Genomic DNA, 20923 nt, shown 5'->3' with positions numbered 1-20923 from the left:
CCTTCCTGCTTTTTCTCCACTTTCTCCTTTAGTTTTCAAGGAAATAGATGAGGCTTACTAAAATATTTTTGGAAGGTATTTAAGTGTTTTCCAGATAGTGGTGTACTATCATTGTATATTATTGTGATGTACTTAATGGCATTAAAATGTTGATAATACAAATGGTATTTGGCTTTCTTCGTCTTCCTAAAATCCTCATTACAGAGCATAAAGCCACCACTACTGATATTCCTGCCTGATTGCTACAGCATTATTACTGGGAGGGATTGCCTTTTTAATTCCAGTATCTGATACCTTACACCAGAAAGGAACAGAAAGCGATGTTACACTTAAGTTTTTTTTAACCCCAGTGCAATTTGCTGAAGCCATATAATGAACATGATTTCTGCCATATAAATCCATTAAATGATTACTGTTCATTAGCAGGCAAGATGTTAGAACTAGCTACTGTGAAATTCAGCATGGAGTTTGTGTCTGTTGTGCAGACTCTTGTCTAGCAAATGCTATTCTGAAGCCTTTTGAGTTTAGTTGAGTAACAGGCCTTGATTTTTTTTTTGAGATGGAGAATATGTCCATATGGTAGATAGCAAGCTGTGGAAGATCAAAAGTTGATCTTCCATTTAGCATATAAATAGCAAGAGTTAAACAAAATTGGATGAATAGCTGGGTCAAGCATATGGCATATGTTCAAATCTGTTATCCCATTCTTGAAGGTTCTCTTCTTGTGATCAGAGAACAATAGAATGAATCAAGGAAATGGTCTAAGCACTAGATAATTATTCTGTCTGCTAAATGTTTAAGATTATGTCACAGTCACTGACTAGCTAATGGAATTGTACTGTGATTTTACCCAGATTTAAACTTTGTATTTAATACGTAAGGTTTGGGTTTGTTTTTTAGCAGTCTTGAGAATATCCCAATGTTTACATAGGATTACTTTTTAAATTTCTAAGGTCAGCAGGCATATCACTTGTACCGAGCTTGAAGTGGCACTGGGAAATGCAGTCCTCATTCCCAGTGTCAGTGATGTACCTCTTGTTTAGTACAAAATCAACTTCAAGACATCAAGTATCTTCTTTCTGTACCAAACTTTTCCCAGTGTGTTATCTCCTGGTCAAATTGTCAAGGCCAGTAGTGCAAGTAGGGACTGGAAGAGCTGCAAAGTGTCAGGCATCTGGCAGGTCTGGAAAGCGTTCTAGGAAAGTCAGCCTGACCTTGCCTTGTTTCCATGATGTGCCAGCTCTGGAGTAAATAAAGGTGATACACAGCTAGCACATTGATACCATTGGGGTGAAGTCACGTAACACAACTGCGCTCAGGCATCGAGCAGTATGGCTGCTTGCTTTTTGGATTTAGAGGATCTTAGTTCTGCAGCTCAGTGGGTCGCTTTAAACTAGCCCAGTCCTACAGGTTCTGGTGTTTTTCCTATAACTTGTATTTCCTATTGTTAACCCACTGCTGTACTGAGATGTTGCTCTTGGAGAATGTGTTTTTAAGAAAGTAGGTGGTAATCCTAATCCTCCTTGTCAGCTGCTGTGTAATGTTATCTGGTCTTTACTGGGTGTTTTAGGGCTAGAGGAAACTGAGCAAGTGATGTACTGTAACGGGTGGCGTGGAAATAGCACCTTCCTGGGGCTGTGAGAAAGCACGCACTGAAGTAATGCTCCTTTTCAAGTTGTTTTCAAATGGCCTGCCCGTTGCCTGGAACGAGTCAGGAGAGCAGCCATATGGCTGTGAGACCAACATATCATGGGATACACTAAAAGCTCACAAGAAAGAGCAGCATTCTTGGAGATAAGGAATTCTGCCCTGGCACTGGAGCAGAACAGCCAGGAAAAAAAAGCCAGATCAAATAACTGTCTTGAAACAGATTGCTTTTTCTCTAATACCATGCTCTTTCTTTAGGCTTGTCATTCATGCTCAAAGTTTTCATCAAAACCATGTCAATCACTGTGCCTCACTTCTAGAATCGAGGATTAGTGATTTTTTTCCTCTCTCCTTACAGAATATAGCAATCCTTTGTAATTTACTGATCCTTCTAGATGTTGCTAAAGACAGTGTTTCTGTCTTTGAGTATAGGAAGAACAAACTCTGAAAGAAAATTGATCACCTGCAAATAAATACATCAGGGGTTTTAAGGGCATAGTTGTTTTGAATATCAATTTTAGCCATTTTTAACCCTAATGTAATCACTTGATCTCTTCCAAGTGTATGCTTGAAGGTTTCTAATACAGCCACACATGCTCAACAACTTCAGATGGAATTCTTGCCAATCCATTAAATTCTTGCTTGTGTTCTTTTTTTGTCATACAGGATACTGCATTGACTGCAGTGAATGAGGTTTATTTTAGAAGTGATGGCTGAAACTACTATCACTACTTAGAATTCCAGGGAAAATATTTACTTTTATGTGACCATGTGTTTTCCTGAACTTTTTGGAAAGGTTCTTCGGTCATTTGAGAACTGGAGTCTCTCAAACTAGTATTTAGAAGAAAAAATGTTGCGTTCAAGCCTTTGTTACATTATCACTGACATGCATAAGATTTTTCTGTAATAAAAGCACAAGTTAAACTTGAGAGTTGTTTTCACTTCAATTGACTTTAGATGTATATGAGTATGTCGTTTCATATGGAATTCAGCTGAGCTCTTTGTGAATGTGGTCACAGAAAGGTTGAGGTTGGAAGGGACCTCTGGAGCCATCTGGTCCAAACCCCTGCTCAAGCAGGGCTGCCCAGAGCAGGCTGCCCAGGGCCATGTCAGGTGGCTTTTGAAGATCTTCATGGAGAGAAACTCCACAGCCTCTGTGGGCAACCTGTGCCAGTGCTCTGTCGCCCTCACGGTGAAAGCGTTTCCTGATGTTCAGGCGAACACTGCTGTGTTTCAGTTTGTGCCCATTGCCTCTTGTCCTGTCACAGGGCACCACTGAAAAGAGCCTGGCTCCATCTTCATTGCACCCTCCCTTCAAACGTCTGTATATGTTAATAAAATATATGGCTAAAATGTATTTTAAAATTGATGAAATTGATAAACCAATTGATTAAATTGATAGATAAAATCACCCCTTGAGTCTTCTCTAGTCCCAGCTCAGGGCCTAGCTGGACACCACACTCCAGGTGTGGCCTCACCAGTGCGGAGAAGAGGGGATCGATCACCTCCCTCAGCCTGCTGGCAATACTTTGCCTAATGCAGTCCAGGGCACCATTAGTGTACTTCGCAGCAAGCACACATTGACTGCTGTTCAAGTTGGTGTCCACCAGGGCCTTTCCTACCAAGCTGCTTTCCAGCTGGGTGGCCCCCAGCATATATTGATGCCTGGAGTTGTTCATTCCCAGCTGCAGGACTCCACATCTCCTTGTTGAGCTTCATGGGGTTCCTGCTAGCCCCTTTCTCCAGCCTGCCCAGGCCCTTCTGGATGGCAGCACAACCATTTGGTGGGTCAGCTGCTCCCCTCAGTTCTGTGTCATCTGCAGACTTGCTGAGGGTGCACTTACCCCATCATCCAGACAAGTAAGGAAGATGTTGATGATTAGACCCACTGTTAACCCCTGGGGTACACTGCTAGTCAGTGGCTTGCAAACAGACTTTGCAGGCCCACAGCCACTGATCACCACCCTCTGGGCCAAGCATAACTCCCCGTTGGTGAACCCCTGCTGACTGCTCCTGGTCACCTTCTCCTTCACATGCTTGGAAATGGTTTCCAGAATTAGTTGCTATGTTAACTTCCCAGGGAATGAGGTGATACTGGCCAACCTGTAGTTCCCTGGGTCCTCCTGCTTGCCCCTGTTAAAGATAGATATGACATTTACTTCAGTCCTCAGGCACCTCTCCCACTTGCAGTGAGAATTCAAAGATTGTTGAGAGCCTTGAAATCTTATGAATGAGTGCAGCTGTTAGCTTTGTCTTGTGGGTAGTGGACAAACTGAGCACCAAAAGCAGCGTCGTTGTAGACGTGAGACTGAGTTTTATGTTTGGAATTAAATGACACAAGTCTTTTTGGATAGAATCTAGGATGTTGTTGAATCTCTGGCAAACAAAGATGCCCTCTTTAATTTGAAAACCTCCTGTCTCTGGGTTACAAACTCAGTAGGAACATTCTAATGAAATTATAGTATTTCTGCTATCTGTTTAGCTAATGTGTCTTTAGAGCACCATGTATGCCACTAAGGAAGTGCGTGTAATGGCTTTTTCATGGGATCTGCTGTACTTAGAGCAGGGTTATGGTTGCATCTGTTTCCCCTGATTCAGGGGTGCATGTGTATGTATGTATGTATTATATAAACTACGTATATACTGAATTATGGCTTTAAAAAGGGTAGGGTGGTCTTTTACACACACGCATGAATATATAAAAGTGTATAAACAAGCATATTTGTATCTTGTCTTTCTCCAAAAGGGGAAAATCCACTCTATTATATTAGTCTTCCTCAGCCTTTGTACTTCCAAAGTAACAAAGTCGCGCTTCTTCCATTTACATCAGATACAGCTGTACTAGGAAGGCTGCTGGGGCCATTCTGCTCTCATTTATGATGCTGTGTGTGTACTTAGATCGCATGCTGATGATACAACCATAATGCTCTGTGCTGCTGCTTGCCATTCTTTCCAAGCGTGCATATTATACGCACATGGCATATACCTTTGGTGTTGTGGCTGTTAATGATCTTGTTTAAGCCCTTTTAAAAAATATTAAGTCCTGATATAAAAGTGTCTTATGTTAAAAACATCTGCAGCACTTGGACCATGTTTACAAAGTTATTTTTGATTTCAAAGAAAATGAGAAATGTTTCTGGTATCCTCACAGATATAACACATGTCACTTGGATTCTGTGTCCATCTTACTTACAGAGCCAGCCTTGAGTGAACGTAGTGGAAGGACAGACAGCAATCTAGGATGACAGGAATTCAAGAAGACAGTTAAAGGTTTGGGTTTCTGACAGGCGTCTTCTAAATCTTGCTGAAGTAATGTAAGATGTTACTGCCTCTGAGAATGCTGGTAGCCAACTCTTAGTCTTTCTTTAACTGCAGACTACTACCATTTCCCTAGCAGGGCCAGGACAGCACTGGTCACTGCGTAGTGACTCCGTAGCAGGTTCCTGCACCATCTTTGGTGAATGAAGTGCTGTACCGAAGCGTGCACAGGGGTGGTGGAAAGACGAGCAGGAGTTCCCTTCTGCTGCTCTGACAGTGGTGGGAGGCTGGGTCACGCGGCTATGAGCAGAGCTATCTGAAACTGCTGAAGCATGCTCGATGGGAGGGCCTGTGTCAGTGTCTTAAGAACAATCACTTCTTAAGGTTAGTTATTTCTCATTTCAAGGAACAAAATCACAGCCCAAGTGTTATCCTCTTTTTTTTTTTTTTTTTAAATTTCCACTATTCTGCTACTTTTTTTTAATTTTGCATGTAGCTTTGTTTTGTTACGAATATAGTGTATAAAAATAGCCAATGTTGAACATCAACTTGGCTTTAGAATAGGATTTATTATACTTGTTTATTTACAGATGGACGTTTTTCTGAGAGATATTAAGGTTTCTATTTTTTATAGCTGTTGCATAAATTGCTTTAATGAATGTAGAACAGATTGATGCAAAACTTGTATTCACTCATTTTACAAGTACACAATTATAAATGGTTTGTGTGGGATTTTGTGTATCTTTGATTTAACTAAATTGCTGGAAGTATGGTATCACTTTACTATACAATAAAACTTTGGCTTAAACTTTTTTTTTTGAGATTGTCTTGCAATGTGATATTCTTATGTCACTTATGTCACATCGATTGTTCTTGCCCTTGTAGCGTAGTGTCCAATTTTCATGCTGCTTCTGTTACCCGGTCTCTCATTTAGCTCAAGAGATCCTCTTTTATATAAAAGTAGTCTTGTGTTTGGGACCTTTTTTTTTTTAAATGTAAAAGGAATAATTAGTGTTATCATCTGTAACTTAGTGGTAAGTAGTACTAATCCTCTGTTAAAATACAGGAAACAATATGAGTAGTTTATAAGTGTGTACGCGTGTATTCAACTGTGTAGAGGTGTTTTAGGAATGACTTAGAATGCTATCAAATAAGAGTGGATTTAAATGTGTACTTTCAAATCAACAACTTGTGTAAGTAGTGCAATTAATTGTATGTTATTACTCTTCCAAAAATTACGCCAACTATAATGTTAGGAGTACAAAATGTGTGAAATTCACTGTTGATTTTAGACTTTTAGACACTTGAATATTTTATATTTACTGCCATATTGGCAACTTTAATTTTTTGCGCATGCGTGCAAATCTGTGTATGTACATAATATAGGTATTATTAGGTGTATTTTTCTAATTTCTTTATGATTTTTTTTTTTTTTAAGTTCCAGGGTGCAATAGCACAATTGTATTCAAACAAAAACTGTTGCCAACTGTTAGTGGGTGCTGTAGGTGGGATAGTGAAATTTCAATAATGTGCTTAGTTAACTGTGCTTCGTTATTATTTTTTAATGTTAAAAATAGAAACCCTGTATTGCAGCTCACTTGATATCAACAGGATTTTTTTGTTGGTTGAAAGAATTTGCCAAAACTAATGGGTGGATAAATTTCTTGGTGTCTTGATAAGATATCACTTCTTCTGCACAAGCTATTCTATTACCACCTCAAGACATCAGCTTGCATGGCTTTGCTATTAAACTTTATCATCTATTGTATTACTTTATCTAATAAATCATGGAAGGATGAAGTTGAAATCTTCGTGAGTTTTCAGCACTTGTTTCTGTAATTCTAAAGATCCTTGATAATTACTTGGTGTTTGCTAAACAAAGCAGTAAAGCTCTGATGCATCATTTTAAGATTAATTGTGAGCTCATGCAGCAATAATTTTGTTTCTGCACATAGGTTTAAATCACTGGTATAATTAATACAGGGTTGAATTTGGACAACGGATTTATATTAGTACTGTGTTAAAATTAGTTTTCATTAATCATAAAAAATTAATATATGTTCAGCTTACTACCTGGATTTTTTCTATCTGAAAAATGCTACCATATAGTTCGTACTACAAATTTTAGTCTAGTCACTAATATCCTTTGCATTCTTTAGGAAAATTTGTGATTCTGCTTTGCTGCTGTTGCTTAGTAACTTTTGAGAAGAAAAAAATGTCAAGGTTACGGTTCTATAGGGAAATAATTTTTATTATGTAATGAGGAAAGTGGAAAATGAAATGTATCTCAAGGCAACTGAGGATGTTTTTTAAAAAAACTTGACATGACTGAAGTAACAGCAGTGTACTGAGCATCTACTGCTGCTTTTTGTTTGTAGTTGTCAAACTGATGTAAACCGTATGTAGTTTAAGAAGGATGGTTAGTTTATATTATATTAGAATTAAAAAAGCATTAAAAATTGGAGTATGCCTAATTAAATAGTTTTCCATAATCCCCATTCCAAGTAAAATTTTAACTGTAATTTTGGGTCTCCAGTTGGCATTGATGCCTTTTAAGGAGTGAAAACAAGCATGACTGGGTTCTGATTAGCACAGAAAACATTATGCTAAAATATGAGCACTAAAAGATGAATGAGAATGGGAACTCTTGAGTTCAAAACTAGCCCAAACACTCTGATTTTCAACAAGAAACAAATGGCAGAAGGTGGTTGAATGTTCTATTTGGTGACACCAGTGCTGCTTTTTTTTTTTTCTTTTAAAAAGTCCCTGTTAAATTTTTTTGCTATGTATTGACTATGTAACTGTATTTCTGTAGCTGGAGCGGTACATAAGCGGTAGCTGGAGCACTAACGTAAAAATAATTCTTTACCAATCTTAATCCCCTTTTCTTTCAGAACCACTACACCAGGAGAGACTAAACTTTTGGCTTCTGAAGTTTATGACATCCTTCAGTCATCCAACATGTCAGACATGGACAATGTGAATGAGATGAATTATCGTCGACGGAAAGCACAGTTTTTCCTTGGCAGCACAAATAAACGTGCCAAGACGGTGGTTTTACATATAGATGGCCTTGATGACTCGGTAAGGAAACCTTCAGCATTTGTGTAAATAAGGCATGCTGTACTGAGATGTCTTCTGCACACACAAATAATGTGTTCAGGCTACTTGCGTTTGGCATCATCAGTTGTCAGCAATTTCTGTGAATTGTGTTTTGAACCACAAGATTTGTATAAAATCTCGCGTAAGCTGAGTTTACTCAGAATGTCTAAAGATGGTATTTTGAAGGCAAGTTTCCTTTATGTTTAGCTGCCCTAAAACTATTTTATTTCTACCTCTCCTAATTTTCTTTTCTTTTTCGAGAACGAATGGAATAAACAAGGTACCTTCGGCAGTTTCACTTAATGATATTTTGTGGGTGTACCAGTCTGTTAAATTAAAAAAAAAGTTTCCCTTCAGTTATGTGAGATTTCAGTTGCTGGTTTTTCTTTTTTTTATTACCCTTAGTTTGGAAACACTATGTTTTCTTTGAGTTGGTTTTGCTACATCTTTTCATTGTCTGTGAGATCTTTTCTACTGTAGTGACCAGAATGGCATTTGAGTTAATGAGGTCTCACTGAGTCTTTATGTAATGTCAGAATAACTTCTACGGATTTATCTACCGTACCCCTGTAGATAACACCCCAGGGCCATGTTTGCCTTTTTACGGCTGCCAAACAGCATGTAGGCTGTTTAAGCATGTTATCCACAAGTGCCCTCCGGACTCTGTATCTTCAGTTTTGTACCCATTTTAAATGATCAAACCTGATCCTTTGCTTTGTTGCTTTACATTTTGCCAAGTAAGCGTGTCCACAAGCCCAGTTTATCAACAGCATGCCCGTCGTACTGTTTTCATAAGACCATAGTTAATTCCTTTAGAAATAACATGCTGTTCTAACTCACTTTATGCAGAGTAAATATTTTTTACAGTTTTGTCTTTCTACCACTTGCTCTGCCTAGAAAGACTGTGCCTTGTCAACTGCATTGGCTTTTGTACTTTGAAGTGTTCTTTTAATCCAGTCCAATCAGTTGTCTCAGTTTTTTTTTCCTTTTTCTCTTATTGTGTTCTTTGTTTTGTTCTTAAGCTTGTAATTGGTTTATTTGTTCATAGGTCTCTCCAAGAAAGAAATTTCATCCGCTTCTACTGTGAGTTTAGATATACTGGTTATAGCTCGATTCCATCTTAAAAGCATTTTTGTGTGCCCTTTTACAAATGGAACCTAGCCAGATTTGTAGAGTTTTATATTTTAAGTGTTAAGACAAAGGTATTCACAGCTATTCTGAAAAAATGTAGGATATTTAGATATTCAGATCCAGAGAGTAAAACTGCAGGCTTCTGTAGTTGCCTAGAGCACACCAGCATGCTTTCTTAGCTCACTGTTGAAGAAAAGAAAAATCTAACTGTGTGCTAGCTGGAGACAGCTAGTGTAAATAGCTCTGTATTTCATCAGTTGATTAAAGAAATGCTAGTGATACTCCAGGTGCCCATCCAGCAGTTAAACATCCCTATAGTGCTGTTTAAAATGTCAGAATAACTTGAGATTTGGAGAATGAAGGATGTGAACAGTAAAAGCAGTTTATTCCCAACTTAACTAGCAAAGAATGTTAGGCGGGACATATGGGTGTTAGAAGGCACAGTAAATAAATGCAGGGCTGTAAATACTGCGTTCTCAGTTACCTGTGTGGTTTTTTTACTCATTTAGATTTGAAGCAAAAAGCTTCTCTTAGGAAAGATTGCAAGTCCTACAATTACTTGTGGATTTTGAAAGCTCACATAGTAAATATTCATCACTTCAGGAAGGGAGGGGAAAGGTTCGTTGTTGTTTAGCGTAGGGTAAAATGTTTTTAAGATCTAATTACCGTATTTGATCGTAAGTTTAAAAAGAAAAAAAGTGAGGCAGTACTTCAGGAGTCTGTGGCAAGACTTCCCCTTCAGCAAGTTTACTAGTCTGCAGATTTTAGTGGGATTTGTTAGGGTGTGGTAATCAGTGTTCAGCAGACTAGCACAACTGGAAGCAATAATCTTTACTGATCCCGAGCATTTGATGAGCTTTTCAAGATTAGGTCTGGGTGGAGGACAAGGGAAGGTCTTCTCTTTTTGATCATCTCGCTGCCCTGTCAGCTGGCTTGTCTTAGTCTTCAGAATTACCACATGCTTCAGAGTTGCTCAAGTTGTTTGGACACAGAAGCTGGCCCTATACCAGTCTCTTAACGTAAAAAGTATCTGCAGGAAATAACCTTCTAAAACCTTCACCTGTCCCACCCTGTGCCCATGCATCAGAAGTACCGTACAGAAAGATGGCTTGCTGTGTACTGCTGGGGTTTGTGCCCGATTGCCGTAGTCAGACATGCTTTGCAAAAGACATTTGGGCAGCAAGGCTGGAGGATGCCAAGCTTCCAGCTTTCTAAGGGTTCTGTAAGGATGTTCGTAAGTTTTCTGTCCTTAAGAAGTATCTTTAAGAAGACCAGCTATCTGATCGCTGAAGCCTGGTTTCGAACTGAACTGAGGTGCCTGTGAGTAATCTTGGGATCTCAGAGTAAACAGCCAAATTCTGTTAAAGAATTGCTATATACCGATATGGTCATGACTTGTTTATTTAGGCTAACAAACTACAAATGACTTCATTCTTCTGTCCAAAGTAGTTTTGACTTCCACTCATAGAAGGCAGCCTGTCATCTTTGTATCAGATATTTCCTGTGTATAATAAATGCAGCCTATCTGCCAATGTTAGTTTTTTTAAATGGTCAAAAATGTTAACTGTTTCAATGCACATAAACTTACACCAATTAATTGTTTCAAATACATATGTTAAACTGCTGACAACAAACTGCTTCAGTCAGTTTTTCCAGAGATTAAAGTAAGTCAATTTATTTTTAATGTATGAAACTGTCCTAGGTACTGACCAGCAGTTATTTGATAACTAGCATTAATATGCTTTGAAATAACTTATTATTTAAAATATTGCAGAAACTTGGACGGAAAGTCAAATACATCATTATTTTGAACCTAAGTAATGTTGTCAGTGTATTCCTAGTACAGTGCATCTTTTCTTTTTTCCCTTTCTGTGCTAACAGTCTCTCCAAGTATATTTTACTCCCTTTTGCTACAAGCATCTTGTCATGCAAATACTAAAAGGAAGGAAAAAAGAGAACATTCTAAGATAATACAGAAAGGTGCAACTAGTATAGGTCAATGTAATGTTACGGCACAGTAGGTGATGTCACTTGCTTTAAACATAACATTCCGTGGGTTATCAGCCAAATGTTTTCCCTTTGAAATAGGAGTTAAGCTTATGCTGTGCGGCGATGTCCATGAGCTGCCACAGATGAAGCAGCTGCAAGATACAACAGCTGCTTTGATGCATTCAGTCAGTATGGATGCAAGGTGTCTGATAAATAGCAACTTAAACACTAACTACTCATCAATGAGCACTTCAGTCAGTCAGAACTTAACCAGAGGGGACTGTTTAGCTGATCATACGGAGAAAAACATTCTTTGCTTTTCAGCACTTTCCTCTAATTATTTACAGTTGATTCCATCCTTCTTTGACTTCTAAAGCGTAAGCAGTTTTTTCATTTGCTTTTTTCTTTTTTTTTTTTTTTGTTGCAAGAGAGCCTAATATTTATGCACTAAAATGTAAGTCTTAGTTCTTATTTTACAAAATTGCTGTTGAGTAACCACCTGCCTTCAGATGTACAGGAATGCCTTAGCAACTAATTGTTAGCATTTTCACATGGTGTGTTATGCAAGTATTTTATTCGTGGCACTCTTCTTTTTTTTCCCTAGTCTCGAAGGAATCTTTGTGAAGAAGCTTTGTTGAAAATTAAAGGTGTTATTAGTTTTACGTTTCAAATGGCTGTTCAAAGATGTGTGGTCCGAATTCGCTCAGACTTGAAAGCAGAGGTAAGTGCTCAGTAACTCTGAAGATCCTCACGTTACTGCATTTCCGTCATACTAAGCTCTTGCTTTATCTCTGTACTTGTTCTAGGCTTTGGCAACAGCAATTGCGTCAACCAAAGTAATGAAGGCACAGCAAGTTGTAAAAAGTGAAAGTGGTGAAGAGGTAGGATTTGTATCTTTCTAAACACCAATTGTTTGAGTTTGCCTGTGTCTCTAATACCTGATGCACCGTGTCTATAACACCTGTGCCAGATAAAATTTTGTAACTGGGTCTGTTACCCATACAGTGTAAGGTGAATAAAGAGTGTCCTGTGTTAGGACGTATATCCGTAGAATGGTTTTGCAGAATTTACAATGGAATTGTTTGGGTGGATGACAGAAACATTGTAATTGTTTCTTGTCTTAATGATAGGTTTTCTTGATATGAAAAGAATCAGACTGAAACTTTTTTGGCAGCAGTTGCTGAAGCGTGAAGTGTGTTTTTATTTCACAACCATAGTAAAAGGGAAACATCCTTTCAATTTATATTTTTCTTTCACATTAAGCAAAAGTTTTTCTTGTGTGTCTTCTAAGCATGGTAGGTTCCAGATGTATCCATTGATGTACTTGGTGTAGGGAGGGATGGGAAGAAGGGGGGTCTCACAGCGTGCATGCCTATTGTCCTGATATGTAACTTTCATTTGTTACTTTAAGTTACAACATTTGACGTGATTTTAATCTCTTGTGGTTTATCAGATGCTAGTTCCGTTCCAAGATACTCCAGTGGAAGTAGAACAGAATACAGATCTACCTGAGTATTTACCAGAAGATGAAAGCCCTACAAAAGAACAGGATAAAGCAGTGTCTCGTGTTGGGTCACACCCAGAAGGTGCAGCAAGCTGGCTCAGCACAGCAGCAAACTTTCTATCCAGATCTTTCTACTGGTGACTTGTATTTGGTGTTAAAAGACTGTGTGAACCAACAGGGGGGCCAGTTTTCCATTGGTGTGGTGAACTGCCAAGTGCAATTTGCAATAAATTATCACAGAAATTTTAGATTACGCAAATGTATGCTGCATTTTACATTTTATTGGACGTTTAGCCTGATAGGGCAGGGGTCAGAGGACAGAGGCCTCCAATCAAGTCGTTCTTTCATTTGTTTTTCATGTAGGTTTTATTGCTTCACTTTTTAAAATGGGTCCACTATTACATACCAAACATTTATGTGTATAGAGCTTTAAGTTTGACTTCACATGAAACACACGATAGGGAGAATTCATTTAACTCAAGTCTCAGGGCCTCTGTGAATGAAAATTCTTAATAGCTCTAGATGTACATGAAATAAAATGCCCTTTTTATTTCTGCATCCCTTTCGACTAATTTCATTTAATTCCTAGGTTTTGACTCCAGAGAAAAAAAATAGCCTGCCTCTCTTTTTGCCTTCATTTTTGCCAACTGCGTTCACAGAATGAGCATGATGTTCCCTTTTTTGCTATTAAGCTAGAATCACTACAGACTTGAAATTTATAACCCTTTTATGTGTATTAAAATTGTTTTCAGTCTGACCTTAACCATCGGAGTGCTTGACATTAAGAAATAAGGGGATTGAGTAAACACAAATATGTGTACATACATTGTACAGTAAATAAACTAGAACATATTTGTAATGATGGGTGTGACTGACTCATGTATATAAGTAATAAATACCACTGACTGCTGTTGAGGCTAGTTGGGAAGACTGTAGCAAAAAAAGCTCTGGTCTAAGGTAGTGACAGCCCATTGCAGCTCTGTCTGAAGAGAATAGAGGAATGTAAACTATTTGATTAAGAAATGGTGTTCACTGTTAAGAAATATTTAATGGTAACTGAAACTTTATGAACTTCAAGAGTAAAGCAGAACTGAATGCCTCTTTTGCCACAGTGCCACACAAATTTAGGCTTTAACCCTTTTTATTTTTTTTTACCTAACAGATCTGATAAGTAATTACTGTTATCTCCTAATGTCTTTCATGAGATTCCCATGAAAGTATGTCAGCTTGGACAGGCTTAAAAACATGTGCAAACAGTTGGCTTTACCTTGTTACTTACGGACAGCATAGGTTTAAAGATGTCTTGATAATTTCTGTGACCAGAAATGATAATAAAAGCAAAACTTTTGTAGGTAGAGAATAATATAGACCTGAGCTGTTAGTTAACACTGTGTGCCTGAGAGTATTCAGCACACAGTGCTTGAAAACTGCAGTGCCACTGCTTTGTTGCACTAGAGGAATACAGCTGAGGACTTTAATTATAAACCTCATTATCTGATGCTTTTTTTGTGGTAACGTATTTGCTGTAATATTAACTATATTTACCACTTTGGAGACTTGGGGAAAAAGAGTTTTAATGCATCAAAGTTAATTCCTGTGTGCCTTTGCACAAGGAATAAAAGAAAATTCACAGGCTGTCATAATACTACAGAAAAATACTACAGAAATGCAGAGGAAATGGTGATGTAAAATAATAACACAGATCAGAGTTCACCCACCCAAGTTAATTGTCATTCTAGGACAAAAAAGAAATGAAAGCTTGTTGGCAGACTAAGTGTCTCATGTTTTTTAATATAACTAGTTTATTTTTGATTCAGGTTTACACGCACAGATTGAAAATACAGGCTTTTCAGGGCATGTATTGCTTTAAATATGTAATATTACTCATATTGCTGTCTAGAATGTTACAGTACAAAATGTGTTTGAAAAGCCCTCTGTTCTATAGCCATGAATGCAGAGTTTGTTCTTTTCTGCATTAACATCTGTTTGCATTTGCATTGCTGCACATCTATTTACTAAAAGACTACACCCTTTGGATATTAATGGTTCAATACCAGTAGGTATTACAGTTTGTTTGTGCATTCGGTCTGTAGGTGTGCTTTTATGACAGTATTGCAGCTCTTGTAGAACAGTTTAAGGCATCTGTAAAAGTTTTTGAAATATATTGTAAAATAATAAAGGATAATATAACTAAATGTATGACTGCTGATGGCTTTTTAAATCTGGCATTCAAGTTTTTTGTGTTATTAAAAGTACATTTTGAATTTAACAGAGAAATGCAAAGTAAGAGTCAAAGTGAGATCTTTGCATATCACTGTTTTTGTGAGTATACTTTGAGCATACTTTCATTTTAAACAAAGTTTGTGTAAAGAATAGGTAAGTAGAAGCTACTTAAGGACATCTCATTCATTCTTAGGGCTTTTGTAGAACATCAGTTGTCTTTGCAGTATATGTTTCATTAAAAAAAACAAGAATCAACATTGTTGAGGTATCTCTGATTTTGAAAAAGCTTTTTTAAAAAAAGCAAAGGCAGCACACAGTTGCTTGCACTTTTTTCAGAAGTCACAGTAAGGATAAGAAATCTCTTTGACTTAAGGAGATAGGGGTAAAATGGCAAAAAAAAAAAAAATTCCAAAAAAGTTGAATTGGGAGACAGAGCACTGGTCTCACATTGCACTAGCTATTCCTTGCTTTCCAAGGGAGTCACTGCCTTGCATTATGGTTTAAGATCCTGAATTGTCCTAGGGTTATAACAATGTAAAACATAATAATCACTGCCATGTTTCTTCATAATAAGAGTAAATGCTGATGGGGTAGATAGAGGCAAAATGGGGATTCATAACTGTGCCTCTGTGAACAGCTGTCAAAGCACTGTAAACATTCTGCAGTGTGGTGAAATACAATATAGTCTAACTTTCCCCCTCCACAAGCACCTATGGCTTGTTCTGTACAAAAATAGCTGATGTTGCTGAGCTCTGCCACAGGCCTTCTAAGCTGGGGGCAAGAGTACTGTGTGGGGCTAAATCAGGAGAAGGATTCTGCACCTAGGCAGATGCAAACTGGCAGGTGTGAAGTACTCCTGTAAGTGCATGCAATGGAAAATAAAATGTGGGTGCTCCTTTTTGCCTGTGAACAACTCTCCAGCTGTCATCTAGCAGAGTTTAAAAACATGCCTAATAAAAATTAGCAGCAGCGTTCTGTGCTGTATTCCTCTTGCGGAAGGCTGGGTCACATAGTCTGTCCTGTTTCTTCATCTGCATCTAATTATTTTGAGCTCCTAAAATGTGAACAAATCTATTTGCTAAAATTAAGATTAAAAAAAAATAAAGTAGGGATGAGAATAGCCTTTCAACCCATCTCAGATTCTGTTTGTAATTCTTTAGGAAAAGTTGAGTTCTTGTTACTTGGCAAAAGGGAGCCTGTGATGGGGTCACTGGAGACTTCTTGAGTCAGGTACAGTAAGTAATTAGCCTCAGGGGTAAGACTTACTATTCAAATTCCTTCTCTAAAGCTTAAGAATACAGCTGTTAAAAAAAAAATGTCCGATTTCTTTTAGTTTGTATGGAGCAGGTAATGTTCTTGTTTTGCCTGCTTTTCACACGGGGTTGAAAAACTGATTTAAATTGCTGGTACTTCACATGTGTACTGGTTAAAACAGAGAGGGCGAGGTATACCTTTATAAGTTGATGCAGGTGCCACAGAACTGAATGATTAAATTTTTTGTTATTGTTCATTTAGGTGTATGTTGTACGTTAGTGACTGGAAGAGTTAGAGCTTCCCCTTTGGAATAAATTAAGATCCATTAAAACATTTTAAAATGTCTGGTGATAAAGAAACATCTCAGAGAAGATGCACACTCTCACCACATTTTTGAGCCACTTGTGGTACGAGTTGGTTTTGGTGTGTTGGTGCAACCTTGCGCTTAAGGCTTGCTGAGTGCCTACTGTTCGAGTCAGTTTCCTGTGCTTGTGCTAATCTGCCTGGCCTTCCTAAGGAGCTGAATAAAATCAGGACTAGAACCAAGTTCACTATGCAAAAAGCAGCAGTGTATGGCAAAATGTGTGGTTGGTATGGAAAGGGTTCTTTTAAATATCAGGTATGAAAAACTTAATACTGTAGGAGTGTTGCTTTCCTTCTGATCAGAGCACCGAGTTAAATGTAAGTGATGAGAATACGGGTGTGCAGCTGTTCTGTAGTAACTCCTTGCTATTTTATAGCCCCTTCCAGTTGAGGTCCCTGGGGGCTGCGGGTGTGCTGGCACACGGCTAAGGGGCTTGCCCCGTCAGCTTCTCTGTGGCTCCTGCCCCTCTGCTTCTTCACGACCAGGGAGGGAGGGCGAGCTACCAAGCGAGCACATGGTGAGCTCTCAGGGAGCAGCTGGCGCGCCGTTCTCACCTAGCATCCCACAGTAACGCGAACATACATAACAGGAGGTCTTTACCAAGATGTTTGCATGCTTTCCTCCTTTTACAGACTCTACAACTCCATTTATCCAAAACTGGCCAGGAATCCTGAGAAGCGCAGTATGTCACGAGCTGGCTGAGTTGTAGTGATGTTTTGTTGCAAAATGAAGCTGAACTGCTGTCAGCATTAAGAGAGGCCTTTGCTTTGTCTGGCCTGGAACAGAAAAGTCGGGTGTGCTGTAGGCAACTTTCTGTATTGAGTTATCGTAGGATTGCATCATGAGCCAGGCATGACTGAAGGCTAGTTTTCTTCTCAAAGTAGCCCTTAACAATTTACTGAAATTCCAAATAAGGAATGACTGTTGGTAACAAATACCCTTTCTAGATGATTTAAAAATAATAAAATAAAAATAATAATTCTGCTACTTTCACATATGTTATGGTATACTTCTAAAGCTTTGCAGAAAGCTAATTTCAGCAGCACTAGGCATTTTCTGTGGTCACATATGTTAAAGCATCACCCTGACAGTGGTGTTTACAACCTTTTCAGCAATTAATGTGATTAGTTGCTTCCAATCCCTAAATGCATCTAAAGGTGTGATCACCTTCATGAACTTCCTGTAAGTACGCTGTCATATAGCTCATAAGAACACATATCCTCTTAGTTACTTCTCAAGAGAACGTTTGAACTGTTCTTTAAGCTCCTCTCCTCCCTTATGTCACAGGTTGAAAATGGTAGCACAAAACGATGTCACATTTGTCGTGTGACCTTTTGGTTGTGTTTCTTTCTCTGGGGAAGAAGCCAAAGTGCATTGATTTGTGTTAAGCTTTGAGGGTCAGCAAGAAGATCCAGAATAGGGAGTCCTTTTTTGGGGGAAGGACGGAAGAGAGGGGAAGCTGGAAACATGTTCCAAGATGTACACTTGCAAAAGGCTGCTCCTTTTCGCCAGAGGAGCAGTGCTGATTTAACAGTACACGAGCCTGTTTAAATGCGATGGTTTACCTTGCGTTATGGTGAGATTAATTTTTTTCTGAATAAAAGCTTAAACTACCATAGCAGATTTTTGATTATAAAAACCTATACTGTTAATGTGGAAGTCCCATGGTTAATGTTGACAAAGTCATTCGTGTTCATTATCTTGGTATAAAACTAAAAGCTTATACGTTGCCCTTGGTTTTCATGGCTTTTCCCCTTTACTACAACAAATATGTGCTGTAATGTTTTAGCAAATAACCATTATTGTTTATACACTGTAATTCAGTGGGATGTAGTAAATGGCATATTTTAAGGAGTCTATTTCTTTGCATATAAAATACCTGTAAAGCTTACTGAAGGTGAATAGTGGCTACTACTTAGCTCTCAATTGTTGGCCACGTTACTGAAACAATGAAGATGTATCGCTGACTATAATAGGGAAATAGCAGTCATTTAACATAGTTGAGCATTAACTCTGTCATTTACGCTGCTGAAGCAATCATTATTACAGTGAATGGAGCTGGGTTTGTTTCTCCATATGTGTAGATGTTCTGGTGTATAAAATGCATTGCTGTTTGTAACAGTAAATTATGTGTGCTAGAAGGCTCCTGTTGCTGTTTAAAGGAAGTTTTACTCCAGCCCTTCAGCACACTAAGCAAAAATAAAGTAAATAATGACTGGTTTGGGAATTTCTTTCACTGTAGCAGTTTCAACGATGAAAATTTGTGCCATCCTGTAAAATTTTGTACTAAGAAAAACCAGAGTAGATAAAACCATGCTTCTGTATTTAAGCCTTCACAGTGAAAACTTCTTGAAGCATAATTTTGCAGTATTTCTTATTACCAATTGAAGAGGTGCATGCTCCCCATTTCAAGGTGACGACTCTGTAAATTAAAGCTGCCAATGGCTCATCCTTCACCTGGGATGTCTCAACAGTCACAACTTTAGCATTATGTTTGCAGTCTATATTTGTGTATCTGGGGTAGATGAATTGAGAATGTAATACTCTGTTTTCTTTTTTCTTCAGTTTACATGGTACATGTACATGCTCAGTGTAATGAACTCTGGCTCAGGCATCACTCTTGCTATAGCTGAACAGGCACAATTCAGTCGGGGGTCTGTAAATTCTGAAAGGGAAATTTTAGTTATTGAGGAAAACCACCAAAAATTGTTTTAGAACTTTTAAAAGTTATAATGTACCTAAATTAAAAAGAAATGCTGCTCATAATGCACAAGATAAAACCTATGGAATCGTGATGCTGTAGGGTGGATTGGTATCTGAGAAAATACTGCAAGAGCTAGGCCTGCTTATTACTTGAGAAGAAAAGACCCTTCATGTGTAAATGTTATCTTCATTATTTATAATAATTGGAGTAGGAAGAAGAGAGGACAGAAACTAATGCCACAATATGAAGTGAAAGCTCGAATGCAGCACATTCCCCCCACTCTTCCAACCCATGTCCTGACACTGTTGCCACCAGCCTGCAGCAGGGCCTACAAACAGAGGCGAAATGCTGCTGGATGTCTGCAGGGAAGGAACGTACCCTTTGTGCATGTGAGACTATCACTGAGGGAAAAATGGTGGGACCCGCAGGTGTTATTTCCATTAGCTCTACAGCTATTAGAACTTTAATATTCCAATAATGATAACTCATAAAGAACCAAATCCTGAAAATGGGCTTTCATCTTTAGAAGCCCCTTTTTGACCAGCCAAATATTACCGCTAGTATCTCTTGTGCAAGGTCAATCTCATATTCTTATGGTTAAGCAGAGCTAAGGTTGGCTTTGTGTTTGGGTTGTGGGATATCTGGGTTGAGGCATGGTCAACCAGCACAAGGGGAGGACAGAGAGGGGGTTCTTTAAACAAACTCTCCGTTTGCAGAGGTGTAAGGAAACAAGTCTGGCCTTCACCTATGTACTATGTGCCCATCTCTAAAAAGTTTTGTGCTTAAGTACCATCAATGAATATTTGTTTCCTCCAGGGTATGAACACTAACCCCCAAACGCCCTGCGGAATCCTGAGCCCCGAGCTGCTTTCTGCGTGGGCAAACCTCTTCGCAGAGACACGTGGAGCAGCAGCAAAAGCTGCAACTAAAGCTCTTCTGGGGCTTATGGCAGCTGCTGAGTGATGATGCTGGGATCACCAAAGCGGATGATAACAGGTACCCAGCAAACTTTCACTATCTGGTCCCAGGGACTACAGCCCATCTCAAGTACCCACCTACTCCTAGGCTGACATGGCAGCTGGCATCAGCTACTCAACCAATCCCATTTACTTTCAATCACACCATTACTACAACCTCCCTCCTCCATCTGTGTAAACATATGTCTTTGTTAAACACCACCATTTGTACAGGATAAAAATTGTCAATGCTGACAAAAGTGCCCCCACATAATGCTGTTGTGATTTCAGTGCTGTCCTTAAGCTGATTTTAAAGAAGTCTGTGAGCTGATCAACATCTCCACTGCTATTAATGGGAAACTTTGATAGAAATGTGAAAACATACATTTTGTCCATGGGTATTGGTCTCCATTTTCTAAGACTCAGTTCTTCTAACGTTGTTAGTAGTGCTTTGCAGTGCCACAGAAATACTTCTGAGCAATCGCTGTATCAAGAGTAATCTTTTCTGTTATTAATATGTTAACTTGGCAAGAACTTATTTCCGTTATACCTTCCTGGGGCTGGACCTTAATTCTGGCAAGGGAAAGAGTGCAATTCTAGAGAAAAAAAAAACTGGTTTTAAGTGATTGCTCCTTGTAACAGCTTTTTTTTTTTTTTCCTTTTTTTTTTTTTTTTTTTTCTTTCCAGAAATGACCACTACTTGCCTCTGTACAGGAGTTTTCCCTTTTCTTTTTCTTGTAGTATGGTCTTGGCTACAACTACAACTGAACCCCAACATAACCAGAGGCCTC

General features: G+C 38.5%; 2 protein-coding genes across 4 annotated transcripts in view; both read left to right on the top strand.

The window, feature by feature from the left end:
* ARMC1 (armadillo repeat containing 1) overlaps positions 1-14826 on the top strand; it is a 31069-nt gene extending 16243 nt beyond the window's left edge. For all 3 annotated transcript variants that reach the window (XM_080582444.1, XM_080582442.1, XM_080582443.1), the window contains 4 exons: positions 7800-7989; positions 11732-11848; positions 11934-12008; positions 12581-14826. In XM_080582444.1, coding sequence (XP_080438570.1) covers positions 7800-7989; positions 11732-11848; positions 11934-12008; positions 12581-12772 — 574 coding nt within the window. In that variant the 3' untranslated portion in view covers positions 12773-14826. The remainder of the gene's footprint in view (positions 1-7799; positions 7990-11731; positions 11849-11933; positions 12009-12580) is intronic.
* Positions 14827-14969: 143 nt separating this feature from the next.
* The window catches only part of LOC308190768 (uncharacterized protein), a 47466-nt gene continuing 41512 nt past the window's right edge, over positions 14970-20923 (top strand). Inside the window, exon 1 of the mRNA XM_080582449.1 lies at positions 14970-20172. Within this exon, the coding sequence (XP_080438575.1) occupies positions 20139-20172 (34 nt within the window). The 5' untranslated portion in view covers positions 14970-20138. The remainder of the gene's footprint in view (positions 20173-20923) is intronic.

Source organism: Anser brachyrhynchus (assembly GCF_964034855.1).
Source record: "Anser brachyrhynchus genome assembly, chromosome: 2".
Classification (NCBI taxonomy): domain Eukaryota; kingdom Metazoa; phylum Chordata; class Aves; order Anseriformes; family Anatidae; genus Anser; species Anser brachyrhynchus.
This window is presented reverse-complemented; position numbering and strand designations above follow the sequence as displayed.